General features: G+C 50.8%; 1 protein-coding gene across 1 annotated transcript in view; it reads right to left on the minus strand.

Moving 5' to 3' along the window:
* LOC101648539 (sodium/glucose cotransporter 1-like) overlaps positions 1 to 20,469 on the minus strand; it is a 41,186-nt gene that overhangs the window by 11,948 nt on the left and 8,769 nt on the right. Inside the window, exons 4-10 of the mRNA XM_004716368.1 lie at positions 19,598 to 19,657; positions 13,988 to 14,092; positions 12,052 to 12,157; positions 8,074 to 8,154; positions 4,492 to 4,712; positions 2,264 to 2,399; positions 865 to 976 (exon numbers count right to left, since the gene is read on the minus strand). Coding sequence (XP_004716425.1) covers positions 865 to 976; positions 2,264 to 2,399; positions 4,492 to 4,712; positions 8,074 to 8,154; positions 12,052 to 12,157; positions 13,988 to 14,092; positions 19,598 to 19,657 — 821 coding nt within the window. The remainder of the gene's footprint in view (positions 1 to 864; positions 977 to 2,263; positions 2,400 to 4,491; positions 4,713 to 8,073; positions 8,155 to 12,051; positions 12,158 to 13,987; positions 14,093 to 19,597; positions 19,658 to 20,469) is intronic.

The following is a 20,469-nucleotide window of genomic DNA, read 5'->3' on the forward strand; positions in this document are numbered from 1 at the left end:
GGGCCCGCCAGCCACAGAGAGTGGTAGGAAGAGGCTGAGGGGCACAGGGGGGCTCTGGGGTACTCACTGCTGTCCTACCCTCCCCGTGTTCAGTGGTCATTTGGGTGGGCCAAGTCAGGGGCCCTCTGATGTCCTGCTTACCACCCCCGACAGTCCTACCCCGTACTCCCACCCCCCAAAAGCTTGTTGCCATCATAGAAACCCTACAGGACAGGGTAGAACTTCCCCAGTGAGTTTCCGAGACTGTAATCCTTTATGGGTATAGAAAGTCCTGTCTTTCTCCCGAGGTGCAGCTAGTGGTTTTGAACTGCTGACCTTGTAGTTAGCAGCCCACCATGTAACCACTAGGCCACCAGGGCGCCTTACTTACCATGTAGCCTTTTATCTGAGTCCCAGTCTGGAATCCGGACTCTTGCTCCGGGCCCGTCAGGGGTGAGGCGGCCATCAGGATTGGAGTGGACGCCCCTCCCCATGCCCCTGTACACTCACATCCTCACCTCTGTCTGCTCACCACGAAGCCGGCTCTCTTTAGGGTGGCTGCTCCCCCACGCACCTCCCCCACTGACTGGTACACTCTTTGAAGGTGAGGCGAGACCCTCGTGGTGGACGCAGAGCAGTGATTCAGTGAGTACAAGAGGCAGGCCTTGAGGACAAGGCCCACTGCCTTCCCTTGGGGTGGGTAAAGCCCCCCTCCATCTCCCCGCCACAGTCTACATGCCCACCCAGAGCCACGGATCAGTCCCAGTCCCTCATGCCCAACCGCCCACTGAGGGCCCAGGGGCCAAGGCAGCAAGGGCGCACAGGGGTGGGGATGGGAGGGCTGGGTAGGGGTTGGGGGGAGGGCTGGACAGGGCAGCCCCTTACTTACAGGAGGGTAACAGCTTTACCATCAGTATTGGGTAGGCTATGAAGCTACAGCCAGTGCTGGTGCCGCAGTGCCTCAGGCACTCTGAAGGCACAACACAAGCCACTTTATCTAGAGAGAGAGAGCGCACGGTGTGAGCGTGTGGGTGATGTTAGTGGCCCATGGAGCTGGCCTCCCCACGCGGCAAACTCTTCCTCACCCCCCCTCCCATCTCTTTGGCCACAAAGCCAGGGGTCAGGGGACTCAAGTGCATGTCTCCTCTGGGTCTTGCTGGGAAGCTCCCTGGGGCAGACCAGCTGGCACAGGAGACACTCGGTGGGGCTGTCCAGCTGGTGGGCTCAGAACGAGGAGCCAAGAGAGGACCTCTGGCCCCCGAGGCTGCAGTCCCCTCGCCAGCATCCAGCTCCGTCTGCTGGGGGAGGGGAACAGTGGAGCAGGGCTAGAGTGGGTGACGCTGAGGAGGTCCCTCCATCATAAGCCTGGGAGGTGCCAGGCCGACTGACGGGTGTCCTTTTGGTTTCCCTCACACCGCCTACACCCTGATGCTCCAAGAGCCGTGGTGCCCCTCTGTGGGCTTGGCCGCCTCTCAGGACTCGAACGCGCTTCCCGACCCGTCTCCCCAAATGCTGGTCCAGGAACCTCAGGCCACCTCTGGGTCAGAAGTTCTGAGTGTCTGGTCCCTCTGGAGGGAGAGGAAGCAGCAGGTCCAGATGTGGACCGCACCTGCCACTTAGCAAGGAAAAGCCTTACCCGTTTCACCTGGCCTGGTCAGGAGTGTCAAGCTCAGGCCCCAGGGGCAGGCCTTACTCTGTCTTCAGGGCGCCCCCAACAGCTGCTACCTTGAGCAGACGACCAACCCACTGCCACCGAGTTGTTTGCAGCTCACAGTCCCTCTAGGGCAGGAGCCCAGGCTGTGAAGCTTTACTAAGCAGCCAGACCTATCCGTCTCCCTTGGAGAGGCTCGTGGGCTCGAACTGCCAACTGTGAGATTAGCAGCCTACTCCTCAACCTACCACATCTGCACGGCTACTTTACCAGATAGGACTACCAGGCTTTCCTGAGCCCCCTTGGTGGGCCAGTGCTTCTGCAGGGGACCAGGGAGGTCTTCCCACATTCAGTGTGAAGTGGGTGGACCTCAGGGCCCAGTGGCACCCCCTCTGCTGAGCATCATCTGCTCACGGGGCTGTGAGGGGCCACCTGCTGATGCTGGGTGGCAGGGCAGGGCCCTGAGTATACCAGCAGATGACTGTGCCCCAAGGGAGGCACCCTGGTCTGCCCTGCTGACCAGAACTGGCCTCGTGGAACTGATGCTGACCGCATACTCGGCCAGTCTGCCGGGCCTCTGCTGTGCTGCACACTTGCCAGCCGGCGCCCCCTCTGGCAGTGTGCTGCCCTCACCAGTGAACAGGACACGGCTGATCATCCCAAGCATGACGATAGTGAACATGGCCAGCAGCTTCAGGTACCCGCACAGGATGCAGCTGGCCCTCACGTGATTCAAGCTCTTCCCTGCCAGGCACTGCTGGACCACCACCTGCGGGAGACACGGGGGAGGACTGGGTGATCGATCACCGGGTGGCAGGTGGGGGGGGTGGGGGGGGCACAGGTAAGGGCAAGGCTCCCTCAGGAGGCCCTCTTGGGGTGCTCAGTGAGCACTCTAGGAGTGCCGTTGTCCTTGTTGCTGGCACTGCATCCCCAGCAGGTGACATGCTGTTCCCAGCAGGAAGGACACTCCCTCCTGGAGGCCACAGATGGCCCCTGTTGTCAGAAATAAGAGGGCTCCTGGGACACCAATCAGAGCAGAGGTGGCTCCTGGCAACAAGGGAGCGCCTGGCATGGGGACTGGCTTTGTTCATCCATGTGGCAGGGGCTGAGCAAAAACCTCACTCAGGCAAAGCTTTCCTGGCAGGGGCCCAGACTCAGGCTACCCTGGAACAGCAGCCTGGATTGGGGTGGGGTGGGGAAGCTAGAAGGGGGCTTTGGCAGTACCTTTGAACAGTGAGGTCTGCAGGCTTATGAAAAACTGGGTTCTTGGAACCAAAATTAACCCAAATTCACTGCCATCAAGTCCATGCCAACTCCCAGGGACCCTGAAGGGCAGGGTAAAATTTCCCCTGTGGGTTTCTGAGACTGTAACCCTTTACAGCCATAGAAAGCCTCATCTGTCTTCCTCAGAGAGGCTGGTGGTTTTGAACCTCTGACTTTGCGGTTGGCAACCCAACATGTAATCACTCCACTACCAGGGCTCCTGTGTCCTGGGAAGTACATCTAAATAATTGCCCCACCGGTGGAGTGGGTAAGACCGAGGGTGGGGGTGCAGAGGGGAAGCACAGCAGGGGGTTCACTCTCTTCTTTGCAGGTGTAGGCCTGTCCCTGGGGAAGGACATCATGCTTGGTAACATGGAGGGCCCTCAAAGAGATGGGCGGACATAATGGCTCTAACAATGGGCTCAAGCACACGAACCACGGCGAGGGAGGTGCAGGACTGACTGGGCAGTGCGCGCCCTGCTGCATGTACGGTCGCTGTGGTTCAGAACCGCCTCGATAGCCACCCACACGAGAACCTGACACAACAACTGCACTGTTTGGTGAGGTGCCCTCGTGGCGCAGAGGGTTAAGCAGTGCGCCGTTAGCTGTTCTAAGACAGGCGAGGTTGTGTGCGCTGTTAAAGATCCCTCTAGGGCAGTTCTGCTCTGAGCGGGTCACTGCGCGTCAGAACCGACTCCGTGGACTTGAGTTTGGGGGTTTATTGTTTGGGTAGGCTCCCTGGTGGCACTGTGGGTTTGGCGTGGGTCTGCTAGTCAAAAGGCCAGTGATTCCAACCCACCTGCTCCATGGTCACCCGAGAGAATAAAGCTAAAAATGATGGATGTCTTCAGTAAACCCATCTCAGGAAGAAGACGGGCCACTCGCTGCAGGGGTTTCTAGCCCGAGTCTTAACTCCCACTCAGCCACCTTTCCCTGCGTGGATGGGTCTGGTGAGGTGGGAGCAGATGCTGATAGGATTCACCTCTGAATAATTGCAAACGGGATTCCCTGGAGTGCCATCCTGCCAGGTATAAAATGAGCCCTCTGAGAAGCAGGTGGGGGGCGGGGTGGGGGGATGTCATTAGCAGCAAGAGCCAGGAGTAGAACATGTCCTCTGGACCTGAGATCCTTATGTAGTGAACCTCCTGGATCCAGAAGACAGCTACAACATTAGAGGTGCATCAGTAGAACCGGAGCCAGAGCATGGAGCAGAGTGATGGACTCCCCAACCCTCGGAGCAAGAAAAGCCAGGTGCTCTGGAGCAGGAGGCTGGCTTGCGGAGTAGGGTGCCTCTGGGCACTTAATTGGGGCAGTTGGACTTGCAGACACACAGAACTTGAGCTTAATGCTTCGGGGTTGGAGCCTACAGTGGAGTGGCATGCCCCATGGCACATTTATTAGCCTACTTGGAACATGTCTTGGTAAACAACTACCCTGAGCATCATGAATGTTGTTCACAAGTTCTGTGTAGCCATTGTGAGGGATCTCAGAGCACAGAGAACATCAATTACATCTGCACAGGAGCAGAGCCAGGCGTGTAGTTGCCATGGCAGCACTGGCCACAGGGACACCTGGTGGACATAAGAGTCCCCACGTACCTGATCAATGCAACAGGAGTACAGGGTCAGGGTGGAGAGGCCAAACACAATTCCTGGCCAGGGAAGGTCTCCGTGGATGGCGTGTCGGAAGATGTGGAAGGAGTCTGGGCGCGGGGTGTAGCACTCGGGCCTGGCCGTCCAGTTCCCCTCGCTGATGATGCTTGGGATGGCGTTGGGGTAGCTCCTCCGGAGGCCCTGGTATCCTCCCACATCCTTAAAGGCTTATAGAGCACGACATGGATCAGAAGGTGGCCGGGCACAATGGCACGAGTCTGAAGGGCCTGTGCTGAAAGGTCCAACGTGCCCTACCGTGACTGCTGTGGGAGGTGGGGACTGACGGGAGAAGACCAAGCCTAAATCTCATGCGCGCAAGGGATGGTGGTCTCTGCTAAAGAACAGGACACGTCCAGGGACGCCGTAGGGCTGTGGACCCAGCGCCCCACCTACTCACACAAGAGCCTCCCCCCACTCTGTGGAGGTGGACTGGCACAGTGACCCCACCTGGACAACAGCTGCTGTACCAGTGATAGGACTGAGAGCCACGTTGGTCTCAGATGGACTCACGGGGACCCTAGAGGGCAGGGTATAACGGCTCCCGCGGCTTCCCGAGACCATGATTCTTTACGGGAGTAGAAAGCCCCATCCTCTCCCTCAGAACCGTTGGTAGTTTCTGACCCGGTTGGCGGCCCAATGCAGAACCACTCATCCACCAAGGCTCCTACAAGATTTCGGAGGGAACTTAAAAAGTTCCTGGAATTTTTCATGATTTCTTTCACTCCAGTTTTACAAGAGCTATCTGGGGCTTCCATGTATATTTTAACAGAGCCCAAGCATTCCGTTGGGCTGCTTGTTTTCTCCACCACCTACAGGAATCAAAAGGATATCCAGTGGCCCAGTGGGCTAAGTGTTGCGCTACTAGTCAAAGGTTGGTGGTTCAAACCCACTAGCCACTCTGAAGGAGAACCATGAGGCGGTCTGCTCCTGGGAAGAATGCCTTGTCATCCACGTCTGCCCTGTGCCATGGGGTGGCTGTGAGTCCGCATCGGCTTGGGGGTCCTGGGGTTTTTGTCTTGTTTGGGAAGTGGGGGTGAGGATGCCACGGGTGTCTTATTTTTGCAGTTACTTGCTTTCTTCCTTCGGCACTCCCTGACTAGGCTATCCTTCAAAGGGCTTTGGGCCCATCTCAACCATCAAGTCTATTTTGAAGGAACACAGCTTCCTGGGGCCAAACTGGCGGCGCAGGAATGAAGACTCTAGGGGAGAGGAGCGTGGCGCTGCGGATGGCCTTTGTCTGTCACGCCTCGCCTGAAATGTAATGCAAGCACCCCGCAGGACGGGTCTCTCAGGACCACCTGTGTCTGGATCGACAAGCTGGTCTATTCTGAAAATAAGACCATCGCCTCCTTCCATATCAAAAGAATGAACACACACCCCCCCACAAGAAAGAGCCCCGGTCGGATGTCTCAACAAGGAAACATTATTTACATGCAATGATTTAGGGACTCCATAGCTAGCGTGAAATGGAATGTTTCACCTGCTTCTGAAACGTCTATTTGGATTTCACCACCACCCACCCACGATGCCGAGGTGTACCTGCCAGGTTTTAAATGTTGCCGTGTAACACTTCCACTGGTAAGGAAACCTGTCCTGTCTGATCACGTTAGTTCCCAGGCCATCCGGAAGCTCCCTGGATCCTGTGTGACGTGGACTCGATGTCACGCGACACAGCACAGGGTATGTGTCCTGGAGGAGGCATGCCTGCAGGCTGTGGGCCTCCGGCTCTCTCCATTCTCCTTCCATGGGGGCTCAACAGCACGCCCCCGATGGAGCTAGCCCGGCGGATGATATTCTCACACTGACCCAGGAGGCCCTGCGCTGTCCAAGTCATGGACTTTTCCTTCTCGCTTTCTGCAAGACTAGGGCTTCACCTTTGAAGCAGCCGTGACACCGGCCTCTTTAAGGTCGCATGGGAATGCCCACTGTGAACCAGGCTCTCTGCCCATTCACGATCTCGGGAAGACGAACGGCTAGAGCTCAACTGCTACCCTAAAGGTTGGGGGTTCCAAGACAACCAGACGTACCAGGAAACCAAGACCTGGGCATCGGCTCTGGTGATGCTCACGGGCAAGAAAACGCCGTAGAGCAATTGCACGCAGCAGCACGTGGGGCTGCAGTGAGTTGGTGGCCACCACAAACCTACCCCGAGCCGCACTGAGGTCTGAGCCAGGTCACATCGTGGGCTTGGGTGTTTCTCAGAGGGAGCTCTGAGTCCTGCTCTGGGTCAGTCCCATGGGCAAGGCACTTGAGACTCAACTTCCTCCTCCGTCACACAGAGGGGACAGTAGTAGTTGTCCTTCCTGGTGACTGTGAGGAGCAAACGCAGGGATACACACAAATGCCTTGCTTGGTATCTGACACACAGGGAGAGAGTGACACACACAGGATATCGGCCACACAATCCTTACAAGCGACTGTGTTCACCCTTGTGGCGTTGAAAAACCTACTATGTACCTTCCTGTGAACTTCGTGTGGGGGAAACAATGGTTCTGGCTCTTTACAAGTCTGGGGCTTGGGGTGACAAGATTTGCTTATGTGACAGTCGATGAAGAGTCAGGGACATGCCCACAAAATGTTAAGCTGTGTGGCAGTGACAGGAGCTGAGAGGAGCATCTGCTGATGGAATCACCATGTATCCCTTAGTTGCATAATCCGGTGTCAATTGGGGACTTGAGAGGATTAAGAGGGAAGGGGTGGAGTCTAGTCTGTCAATCAGGTCATAGCCAATGAGGCCTCTGTGTGGGCGTGGCCTTCTCCTGAGAATTCTGGGAGCTCCTGTATTTTCTTCTTTGGGGACGGGAGACACTTTCTCTCCTCACTCCCTTGAAGACACTCTACTGACAAGACACATGGCCCTATACTGATAGAGCCCGTGTCCTGGGAACTGGAGGAGCCACGTGGTGACCCCTGCCAGCGCTTAGATGTTTACAACACCACTGGATCCAAAGACTTTCTACCACTGGCCTGTGATCGTCCTGCACTCGGGAATCATTGCATGTATGCTGTGAGTCTGAAGAGGACTTTATAGGTTGGTATAAGACATATGGGCTAACATTGGACTTATGCGCTTGGTCTGGACTGGGCTGTCTTTTCAATATTCAACTGCTCTTATCTATAAAGTTCTTTCTTATACACATGAGTGTCTATGAATTTGTTTCTCTAGTCTACCCAGACTAACACATGGGTGACTCTGACCTTGAAAGGTGGGTTTCATGGGGTGGATCAAAGGAGATGTGGGGGCAGGGGGTCTACGTGGAAAGGCACAGAGGTGAGGCTGAGTGTGATGCACCCCAGTGCTGGATGACTCCAGAGCATGGCTTTCTCTTCTCTCTTCCTATCACCCGGCGCCTCCTTCTCAAAGGCTTGGGGCTCTGCCCGTCTACTTCCCATGCATCCTTGGATGACACTCGGGGTCCTGGGCACCTCATTCTCGTCAGCTGCGAGACAGGGATGCTAGAGCGGCCTCAGGCAGCTCCCAAATTCATAAGTTTCACCCACATTCCCAGGATTCTCAAGTCTACTTACCAAAGATCATTAACAGGATGGATCCCCAAAACATAACAAGCCCGTGTAAGGTATTGGTGTAAATCATAGTTATGAAACCACCTGAATGGGAAAGAACAAAGAAGAAAAAGCATCTTTGACCCTCTGTTGAAAGTCACTCTGGTACCACCTTTTCCTCTTTTTATTTATTTTTTTTTAAATCTGAGATCTCTATAGTGAGTTGAATGCTTTTTCGTTTGGGAGGCCCTGTGGAGTGTGAGGAAGGTCAGCTGAGCTGCTAACTTAAAGGTTGGACTCCGCCCAGAGGCGGCTTGGGTAAAAGGTCTGGTGAGTGAGCTACTTTTGAGAAATCAGCCACTGGGAATTCCTGAGAAGCATGATTCTCTTCTGATGCACACGGTGAACCACAGCTAGCTCCAAGGCATCCAGTCACAGGTGTTATAACTGCTCAGGCTTAGCCTCTGGGAGCCCTAGTGGGGTAATGGTTACATGTTGGGCTGCTAACCATGAGGTCAGCAGTTTGAAACCACCAGCCACCCCGAGGGGGAAAGATGGGGCTTTCTATACTCCCGTAAAGCGTTAGCCTCGGAAACCCACTGGCGTGGTTCTACCCTATCCTGTAGGGTTGTCATGAGTCAGAATTGACTCAACGGCAGTGAGTTAAAACAAAAATAAACACACAAAAAGGGCTTGATACAGCCTGTTTTCTCTCTTTCACCTTCTCTGTGACCTCTACTTGACCCGGCATGAGGTCCTTCTCCAGAGACCGGCCTCTCCTGATAACATGTCCAACGTACAGGAAGCCTTGCTTCTAAGGAGCACTCTGGTTGAACTTCTTCCAAGACAGATATTTTCCATTCTTTTGGCATCCGTGGTTGTTGTTCTTGTTGTTGGTAGGTACCCGGTAGTCAGTGCTGACTCAGGAGTCCCATGCACAACAGAACCTAACACTGCCTGGCCCCGCACCATCCCCACAGTGGTTTTTACGTCTGAGCCCATTGCTGAACCTCCGTGTCACCCATCTCATCGAGGGCCCTCCACTTGACCGAGCAGGATGTCCTTCTGCAGGGACTGGCCTCTCCTGACAGCACGTCCAAAGTACATGAGACCAAGTCTCCCCCTCCTTGCCTTCAAGGAGCATGCTGGCTGTACGTCTTCCAAGACACATCTGTTTGTCCCGTTTGCAGTCCACGGTACTTTCAATATTCTTTGCCAGCACCGTAGTTCAAACGCATCGATGTTTTCCTTCGGTCTCCCTTTATTCAATGTCCAACTTTTATATGCACAGGAGGCGATTTAAAATACCATGGCTTGGGCCAGGTGCATCTCACGCCTCAAAGTGACAGCGTTGCTTGTCAACACTTTATAGAGGTCTTGGGCAGCATGCAAGGTACACTTGATAGCCTTTGCCAACACACCATGCTTGGTAAAGTAGAAGATCAGCAGAAAAGTGGAAGACCCTCAGGCCGATGGGCTCAAACCAACCAACTGTGAAGACGGCTCGGGACCGGGCAGTCCCTTCCTCTGTTGTTTGTAGGGTGGTCGTGAGTTGGGACTGACTGGACAGGACCTGGTAACATGATATCTTCCCAGGGCCTTCTCTCAATCCGCCCCCCTCTGTCTGGACGACATGCCAGTCTGTGAGTTTCCCTAAGCAAAGACGGACATAGTAAATCACAAAAGCCCAGCTTGGAGGTGTCTGTAGAGTCCATGGAGTTCCGTCTTTCCACCCCTACCTCACTGTCTTTTCACGCAAAACCCCTAAACCGGGCTCTCCGTGTCGCCGAGCCCCTTAGCCCCCAGCACCGTAACAGGTGTCTTCGGGAAGGGCTCTCGGGCTGGGAAGGTCCTCCTTCTGGAGCAGATACCAACCACCCTAAGATGTCCAGCCCTCGGGCCGATGGACCCTCAAGCTTTAGTCAGAATCCAGCTGGCTAACTCCTTGTCTATAGGACCACCTTGCAAAGGCTTGAGGACAGCCTGCCTGGCACCCACCTCCCCTATTCGGGGACAGGCTCCTGCAACTCTTTTGCCAACCAAAGGGCTTACATGCCCTCTAACTGCAGCCGGGGAGCCTCCAGACCCCACCTGGAAAGACCTCACAGAGGAGGGGGTGACTCCAAAAAGTTCATGGGAAAACGGAATGAACAGAAAATGGAATTTTTCCATGAGCTTTCTGAAGCTCTCTTGGATTGGTGGGTGTCCGCGGGCTTCCAGGAGATTCTCTTCTTCCCCTCCATGCACCACTTGTTTAGAAAGAAACCCTTTGCCACGATAAAAGCTTTATCCCTTTAATTGCAGGAGGATGCTCACGTATATATCCCAGTGCCCAAAGGCCCCACCTCATCCAGCTCCTGGGTCACAAAGTCCAGGAGCTTGTCACCAATTCAAGTGGCCATCTGGCAGTGGGTAGGAAATCCCATTTCCCCATGATTCGTTACAGGTGTCTCCCCCAGAATAGTTCTAAGCCCTATAAAGCTAGTCAGTCACCGGCTTAGCTGGGTAATCCCTCTCTGTGCCTCCACAACGTGTCCCCTGCAGACTGCAGACGAGGGTGCTCCTGGACGGCTCTGGGCGTGGCTCCGATGGCTGGGTCTGGGCCCGCCCTCTGCACGCACTTCAAGACAAACACCCTTGCACTGCCTTCTCAAGTTTGCCTGCTGGGTAAACCTGAGCTTTACAGGCTTTCATGCTACAAAGCTGTAGCTTGGGAGTAGCCGGAGTGTGGCCCACTGACTGTTCTGAAGGTAAAGTTTTATTGGGGCACAGCCACACCATTTACCTACCGGCCGTGGCTGCTTCACATGACAGTGGCAGAGCTGAGTAGCAAAGACAGGGCAACCTCCCATCTGGCTCGTTACAGCCCATGTTGGCTGTCCTCTGATTTGTTCTCGTGATATAAGAATTCCCAACCTCGACACTCTTAGGTCACGGTGGACTGAGTAATTCTGCCAGCGGCAGGGGGGTGGGCTGTCCTGAGCACTGTGGATGTTAAGCAGCATCCCTGACCTTCTTCCAGTAGCAACCCCCCACCTGTGACAACCCCAAAGTCTCCAGACCGGGCTGAATATCACTGCACTGCACTGTGGTGGTGAACTGAAGGGGTCAGGGCAGGTCTGCTGGGGGAGTTTTGTGTGTGAAAGGTTTATATTAGGTCCTTCCCATGCAGATGAGTGGCCAGAAGCCTGTGCCAGCCTCCAAGAGTGGTTGTGTGGCTGTGGAAGGGAGCAACGTGGACTCCTACTCTCAAAACCCAGGCAAGGACAGCTAAGGCAAAATAGCCCCTCAGAGAGAGCCCACTTGCTAGTCTGAGCAACTGACCTAAGGGTCTTGCTTCCACCTCATTTCCTTTCTGTGTGTGGGAGCTCCATAATCTGGTGTCAACTTGAGAATATTAAAAGTGAAGGGGTGGAGGTTAGCCTGTCATGTCAATCAGGTTGCTTGTTGCTTGATGACCTCATTGGGAGGTGGCATGGAGAGAAATAGCTCACTGGAATCAGAACACACTCTCTCCCCACTTTGTCTTTCTCCTGAGAAGACACATGGAGTGATGCTGATGATCCACGAGACCTTCCACCCACTAGCCTGTGACCTTCCTGTGCTCGGCGTCATTGCATGTGCTGCCTTAGTCTGAAGAGGAGTTTATAGACTGGTATTGGACATATGGGCTAATATCAGACTTATGGACTTGATCTGAACTGGGTTGGGATGCTTTCTTAATATACAGTTGCTCTTTGATATAAAGTTCTCTCTTACACACGAGTGTCTCTGGATTTGTTTCTCTAGTCAATCTGGACTAACACACTATGTCAGCCCACAGCTACAGGCCCTGCTCCATGCACACACTATCACCAAGTTGATCCACTTTCTAGAGGTGAGATACCACTTAGCAGCACCCCCTTGCCTCCTTTACTCTCACTGTTGGTTCAGCCCCCTCAGGCCTTGGCAACCAAGGCTTTGGTGTCAACGGACATACCTGTGTGGTCAGAGGTACCTCACCTGTGATGGTATAAATGCCAGAGACTGTCAGCAAGATGAGAATAGCGAAGTAGACATCCAACCCCATAATCAGTCTCATGAACAAAGCACAAGAAACGATATTCACCTGCAATGATATCAAGTCACCATGCTGCTTGTCAATTGCCAACGTATCAGAAACAACTCCATGAAGAAACCGACCCCAGAAGCATCTGCAAGAGGCACTCTGGGGTCGGCATGCCAATCCCAGCTCTAGAGGACCCAAAGTTAGGTCTATTTTGTGTTGGGCAATGAGGCTTGTAACCCACGGCCTGAGTTCAGTCAAGGTCGAAACCAGTAGGGTGTGAGTTGATGTAATGAACCTAGTTAACTCAATTCAGCCTCTTCCTCCCCTAAGAGTGGAAGAGTGGGGGGAGCTCAAGTGGGGAGGATGCTCAAGGAACTGCCCCCTGAGTTCTTGCCGGTGGTAAGGGGCAGAGGCTTACGGATCAGAGATCAGCAGGCTTTTACTGTAGAAGACCCAAGGGAGTTAGGGTAAGCTTTGTGGGTTATGAGCGCTCTAGTGGCACAGCAGGTTAGGCTTTGGGCTGCTAAACAAAAGGTTGGCCGGCTGCTCCTTGGGAAAGAGGAATCTGTCTGCTTCCATAAAGGTCCACAGCCTCAGAAGCCCTATGGGACATTTCTACTCTATCCTAAGTGGGAATCAAATCCACAGTAGAGGGGTTTGTGGATTACACATCATCTCTGTTGCATATTTTCCTCTGTTTTCTTTTCTGGTTGTTGTTGTTGCTGTTGCTAGCAAAACTCTGCAGCCCATTTTGAGCTCAGAGATTGTACCAAGCAGGCCATTGGCCACATGAAGTTTGCAGGTTGGGTTGCATGACCTCCGGACTTAGCGGACACAGGTTTTGCAGCAGCTCTACACGTTATCTAATCGACTCATGTCTCAATTGCTTTTCTGGCCTCCAACGCTGATGAAAAGTTGTCTCAACTTCATCCATCCACCTATTGACTCTATATTGAGGACCGAGCATTTAGGAGAGCCTGGAGAGGTCCAGCAGATACCTACCAAACCCCAGTCACTGTCCTCTAGATGCTTCCATTTAGAGAAAGAGACACAGGCAATTTCTACACAGTGTGATAGGTGACACTGATTCAGCCATCAAAGGACATGGGACCACTAAGCATCTGAGCTGACACCTAAAGACAAGTGAGATTTCTGCACTGGGCACTGCAGTGAATGGGCCAGGATAGGCTGTGCATGTAAAGTTCACAGTGAAATGGAGAGAGCAAATTCTAAGGCAGTAAGCACATAAAGGATAAACTACAAAGAAAACAGAATGGATTAATGGTATAGAGATTGACTGGACCAGCCAACAATGGTTTCCCTGACAGGTGGTATTTGAGCTGAATAATGGGGAGTCAGTCAGGCCCACCCACGTGAAAGAATAATGGAGGGAGAGGACAGAGCTAATGTACAGGGCTGAGTATGCTGTGTTTGAGACAATAGGAAAGGCAGTGCAGCTAGGTGCTAGGGATCGATGGACAGGGAATGAAGTGATAAAGCCAGAGAGGTGGCCAATTAGAGCAGGCTAGCCTTTAAAGTCATAGAGAGAAGTTTTGGTTTCCATGTAAGGGTGGTGGAAACTCTTGGCTTGTTTTAAGCCTGGAAGTGAGGGTTATATGATGTGGATGATCTCAGGGGTCAAGGAAGGTACCTGCGACCTAGCCTCAAGAGGGAGAGAAGAAGCTCTGTCTTTTATTCTTTGCAAAGGATGCTTCAGCTACTTGTTTTCTCCTCTGGCATAGACAGCAGAGGCCAACAAGTCACTCCTGGGGACCAGGAGTGAACGGCTGGTGTAAATTTAGCCTAATTCTATCTACTGAGTTTTTTCTCTCTTTCTTTCCCTTTCCCCCACCCCCATCCCCTACTTGGGCTGGGTTTGACGTAACTCACTGATATCCTATTGAAAACATAGAGGCATAGAGTTAGAATCGAGAAGAAAATGTGGATCCTGCAGCCACCGAACCTCTTCTTCAAATATTCTGACACCGTCACTACCTGCAGAAGCAATGAGAGAAGTAACGTCACTCAATGGCCACTGGGAGGGGCAGGCCCCCAGGGAGAAGCCAGGCTGACATAGTGCTGATTGTCACAGAGACTCAGTCCTTGGGGTCAACAGTCCCTTGAAGGGGGGCAGGCAAGGCCCAGGAATACCAGGGTCAGGGCCACCGATCCTAACTGCATGGCATGTGCTCAGGTGGGAGATATCAGAAAGCAGAAGCAATACCACTGCCTCCAGGAGGTATGGAGTCTAGCTTCTTGTGCAACCTTTGAGGCAAAAACACCCAAGCTCTTTGAAAATCAAGCTTAATGATGACAAATCATTTTTGTGAAACGGGGCAAAATCACTTTCTATAAATGCAGAAAATGCTCAAGGAAGATACCGTTTCCCAATGGGGTCCTAGTACCCCACTGCTGTTCATTTCTGCTACTGTCATGTCAGGCTGCACAGGGAACAGGCCCTCTTGGGTCACTACAGTGCTGGCCCCAGTACAGTGTCTGGCTCATAGCAGGTGAGTGCTTGGTGGTTGAATGGATAGTGTGTGGCCTTCTGACCTGAATATGCTCATTTGCTCTTGCTCACTTGCCCAAGAATTCTCCAATTTTCACTTCTAACTCAAAGTCTATCTGCTCCATGAAGACTCACCTGGGGTGGGGGGCTGCCTAGGAGCACTCTACTGTCTTCTAACCCCCCTCCCCGCCATATCTTTTAGTGTCGTTGCTTTCCATTGAGTTCTTCATTCCAGAAGACCATGTAGGGTTCACTTTCTCAGTTAGGTTCTCAGCTTCGCAGGCTGCCTTACACTTACTAATTAATTTAAATAATGAGTAGAAAGTGCCCTGACAGAGGGCCTGGCAAGTTGTGAGAGCAAGGTAAGCACGTGGGGTCACCCCCTCCTGCACAACCAACCCTGCCAGACCAGTGTCTGAGCAGGTGCTAAGGAGACAGGAGTGCTCAAACACCAGGCAATGCATTTCTCCAAGGTACCCTGAGACTGAGCAGGAACCACCCCACCCCCACCACCCCCACCCCCAAGTTGATGAAATCCAATTGCTTCCTTTATGGTTTGGGCTTCTTCTACCCTGTAGAGGCCATTGAACTCAATAATCTTCATTACAAAAGACTGTAGTGAAATGCAAATAACCTCAAGGGGACCATTTTAACCATTAAACAGTGCAGGATTCAGTGGCATTTCACCTATTCACATAGTTCCACAATATGTTCATCACCATAAAAAGTAACCCTGTGTCCACGAAGTACCTCTGCAACAACTATGAATCTCTCCACCTGGGTTCAGCTATTCTGGCGGATTCATTTCAACAGAATCCTACATCGTGTAACCCTTTGTTTGGGGTCAGGTTTCTTTCACCTAGTATAAGGTTTATCTATGTTGCAGTATATCTCAGTACCACGTTCCTTTTTATGGTATAGTGAGTTAAGCACGGGACTGCTAACACAAGGTTGGTGGTTCCAACTCATCTGCAGTTCCAAAGGAGATAGAAGAGGCTGTCTCCTTTCAGAGATATTTATAGTGCCAGAAATCCCAAGGACAGGTGCTACTCTGTTCCCGTAGGGTCAATAGGAGTCAGAATAGATTCCCAGGTAGTGGGTTGGTTGGACACCACTTACGTTGATCCATTCATTGGCTGATGGATATTTGGATTTGGTTTCCATCTTGGCCATTGGGAGTGATGCTGCTGTGAACCCCTGCATGCACATTTTCCTCCAACATTTACTTTCAGGTATGTACCTAGGAATGGAACTGCTAGGTCATGTGGCAATTGTTGAGGAATTGCTAAACTGTCCACTAAAGTGGCTGCTCCACTTGACGTTCCCACCAGCAATGCATGAAGGTTCCAATTTCTACATGTCCTGGCCAACCCCACATTCTCAGGTTGCTTTCTCCCCATCCTAACGGGTATGAGGTGGTTTCTCCTTGTGCTTCTGACTTTCAATTACCTCATGTGGTAGTTACATAATTTCATGTCAACCTGAAGATATCTAATAGTGTAGGGGTGGTATTCAATCTGTCAATCATGCCACAACCTGAGGGTGCCTCTTTGTGGGCATAGCTTTCTCATAACAAGAGTCCTGGGAACCGCCCCCCCCCCCTTTCCCCGACTGCCCTTTCCTGCTGATGAGCCATGCTGAGACCTGGCCAGAGCCCTGTGATGTTTCCACTGCCACTGGATTCACAGGACTTTGCACCCACCAGCCTGTGATCTGCCTACATCCTGAATGCATCATTGCATGTGGCTCTGAGAGTCTGAAGAGGGATTTGTGGACTAGTATCAGGCATATGGACTTGATCCGGACTGGGCTGGGATGTTTGCTTGATAGAGGATTACTTCTTGACATACAGCTCTATCTTCCACATATACGAGTGTCACTGAATTTGTTTCTCTAGTCAACCCTGCCTAACATATCTAGTGAATAATTGAACATTTTTCAGGTGTTTGTTGGTCATTTGTATATCTTCATTTTTAAGATTGTTTTAGCTATTTGGTGGGGGCGGTTCTCATGAAACTCCATATTAGGCTCAGTTTTCCCACCGCTGCTAAAAAGGCAGTTGAGATTTCAACAGGGGTTTCATTGAATCTGTAGCTCATTTTCATGGTGAGTAATGTCATCTTAATATTAAGGGTTTAAGCCCAAGAGTGCAGGGCGTTTTTTCCATTTATCTGAACCTTTTAAAATTTCTTTCAGCACTGTTTTGTAATTTTCCATGTACAAGTCTCAAACCCACTTGGCTACACTTATTTTACATGTCTGATGCCATTGTAAATTAAACGATTAAATTTGCTTTCATGATTCATATCCTGAGATACCACTGATTTTGCAAAACCGTTTTATTGATACATAATTCCAACCTATTAGAAAGAGCTGGGTAATCATCACCACCATCAATTTTAGGATTTTTCTCTTTCCTTGTACTTGTTGCTGTGAGCTCCCCATTTCCCACCAATCTCCCTTACCTTGCCCCTGGGAAATTATCAATCCAGTTGCTGTCTCTATTGATTTACCTATCCTGGAATTCATATACAGAAAAATATACAAAATTACAGCCTACATAAATAAACATCCTAACAACGACAGCAAAAACAGAGAAAAACCTCAATTGGAAATAAGCAGAAAATATTAAAAATTAGAACAAATATACATTGTGTCAAAAGGGAGATCAAATGATAAGGTTGTTTGGGCCGGTCCGGACCGGGCAGCCCCCCACCTCCTCTCTGGCTCCTCAGGAACATGAACCTTCACAGCCCCATTCCCAGCCTCTCAGATGAATGACCTATTGAACTATGCAACTCCTGCCCCAGCACCCCAGGAAGCTATTTACCTTCCCAGGTGGATCTGCGGAGCCCCTTTCCCAGCACTTCAAAGAGTAGGTCTGCAAACAACAAGGTAGCCTCCCACCAATCGCATCCCGATTTAAGATCTCGCAGCTGCAAGCAATAAAGTAATAAAGATTCTCCCTTCTGTTAACATATATTTCCTTAGCTTGGACCCTGTATAACTCCCACCGCCTCTCCAGACAAGCTGCAAGTCCCCTGACCTAACTCGTGTCCCTGTCCCTTTCTCTGCTCTCCCTTCCCTCCCGGGAGTTCTTTCCCTCCCTCAATAAAATCTTTCTCAACTTCACACTTCTGGCTAAATTCTCTCTCTGTTCTGCTCCTCCATCTCCAACCTCTCAACAGTGTCACATTTTAGCCTAACCACAAATGCAGTAACCCACCCTTCAGTGCACTCTGTCTGATAAACAAGGTCAATCCCCCCGGGACAGGAGGAAGTCCCTGCTCCCAGGGTCCCTGCTCTAGTACTTTCTACATGGTGGCCAAGACATAGTGGGAGGGAAAAAACCAACACACCCCAAGGTCACTTCAACGCCTGGTCCAAATTCAGAGAGGATTCCCTGGGGGCTTACTCCACATCGAAGACCCTGCAAATGGGTTGTGGGCTTTCACCATCACCCAGAGCATTCTGTAAACTGGGCTATTCAGAATTTAAGCTTTAATACCACTCCCTCCTCTGGAGTTGGATTTTATTATTCACAATCCTTGTGCGATCTTGTATTTTGCAAATTTGTTGAATTCATCTGATAGTTGGTTGTTTGTTTTTTATTAGCCTGGTTATTTTTAACAATCTCACTGACCTACAATCCACATGTCATATGTTTCAATAGTTCAACAACATTCATAAGAGTTGTGCGACCATCACCAAGACATTTCTTTTTCCTGGTATTTGTGGTTAGCTCCCTATCTCCCATCAGCTCCCTTGATGTAACTTCCACTTAAGGATGGTCTGTCTGTTGTTGGTGCTAGATGCCATTGACTAAGTTCCAACTCACAGTGAGCCTATGCACAACAGAATGAAAACGAACCCTTTTTCATTCGTAGGGCCATGGGAAGAGTGTGTACAAGGAACTTGTCAGCAAGGGAAAATATTGTATCAACCTTAAAATATATGTGTGTGTGTGTGTGTGTGTGTGTGTGTGTGTGTATTCCCTTCTGTCCCTCCCCTACCCAAAGGCATATGTACATCAGCTAGTGTTTCTGTTGGCAGTTTCAACTTCCAGGTGCTGCTGTTTAACACGGCCCTCTGGTGGTTCCTCTGCACCTGTGTAGTTTGGCAATCACCCGAAGATGTGCCCATACTTTAAGCTCAGAGTTGGTGAATAACTCTCTGTTGGGTCTCTTGTGTCTAGGATTCCCCAGCTCACTTTCCAGGAGCTCTGCCAGAGTTCAGTTTTGAACACAGGACCCTCAAACAGGCAAGGCTTCTGGTCTCCACCAATGACGCTGTGCACGGGCCGGGAATGAACTCAGTCACGGGTACGAGGGATTCATAAATCTCCCCAGGGACAGTTCTTTCTTTCCAGTGCGGAATCCTCTGGTTTGGGCTCGCTTTTGGCCAGACTCCCTGAGGTCTCATGCATGTATGTGTACCTGAGGGATCATGCACATATCTGGATTTTACATATCTTATCTTAAAATCCTCTCTACCTCAAGAACACAGAGATATTCTGGACTCTCTCCAAAAAGTACGTTTTTGCTCCCGTACACACATTTTAGAAATGGTTTGGCATGTTCCTCAAAGGCCCTGTTTGGATTTTGTTTGGCCCTGAGTTCCATGTACACACCAACTGTCGAAGAATTAACATCGTTAGGCTATTGAATTTTCTGATCGTTAACATTTATTTCCAAACCAATTTTACTACCATGTAGTCAATTCCAACTTATGTTTCAATAAAAATTTTAACTCTTTTTTCTAAAAGGCTTAAGAGGTAGAGTCTTGAGGAAGGGCCAGAAAAATAAAACCAAGTATATAATTACTACGTCTGCTTGGTCAAGGCAAACACATGTACTTCAGGACTCTCTCGGGATTTAGGAAGGGCCTAAAGGGCCCACAGTCTGAGAAGTTGGACTTGTTGTGCAGGCTGGTTTTTCGGACACAGGTCGGGTCTGTAAGACAATACAGTGCAGAGACTAGCAAATACTCACCCCAGCCTTAACGTAAATGGGAGCAAATACCCAGCTGAGAACAAACAGCAGAAGTACAGCCTGAAACCAGAACAACAAGGAAATCAGTGTCTCTTCCAGGTCAACCAGTACATTACATGAGATACAAACGAAGGCACCATCCGTTTTGAGCTCAATAAACATATCGCTATCGGGGCTTCTACAAATAAAAGTCCCAAGCATTTTAACAAACTTAGCTATAATGCGCACAGGAACCATACCTAAAAGAGGAGGCGTTCTTCATCGGAGGGGGTTACTCGAGTCATTTTTTAAAACCAAGATGTTGAACACGATGGAGCAGCACCATGGCTTCAACAATGAACTCAAAAACAGCAACAGCTGTGCCAGTGGCCTAGGACCAGGCAAGGTATCACCTGTTACACCAAGGTTGACATCAACTCAATGGCGTCTCACGACAACATTCGTTTTTGTATTTATCGTTTGCCTGTTTTTAGATATAAATGAAGGTGATTTATAATAACACTTGAAAGACAGTTAGATCAAACACTTAAAAAGGGCGGGGGCGAATCAAAAGCCTTTCCGGGAAAAGGGAGAATAAATGACTTCAAAAGATCACCATAACTAAAATTCAATAGCTTCACCATATTAAATAAATAACTGAAGATCGTGCGGGCCTTGCTTACAAAGAAATGGGGAGGTGAGTTGTATACGTGAAGAAGAAAAGCTGCCAGGGAATGCAAAGCGGGGACGGGCTGCACAGGAAGTCTGGAATCGTCTCTGTTCTAAGTATTCTTCACTTTGTGAAGGCAAGCAGAAATATGAAGTTCAGTAAGCATGGAGTCTTCTAATATAAGTCCGCACAGATGACGGAACTTCAGAGACACTGTGGAAGG

The sequence above is a fragment of the Echinops telfairi genome, unplaced genomic scaffold, assembly GCF_000313985.2.
Source record: "Echinops telfairi isolate 266 unplaced genomic scaffold, ASM31398v2 ScPeMD7_29;HRSCAF=101, whole genome shotgun sequence".
Lineage (NCBI taxonomy): Eukaryota > Metazoa > Chordata > Mammalia > Afrosoricida > Tenrecidae > Echinops > Echinops telfairi.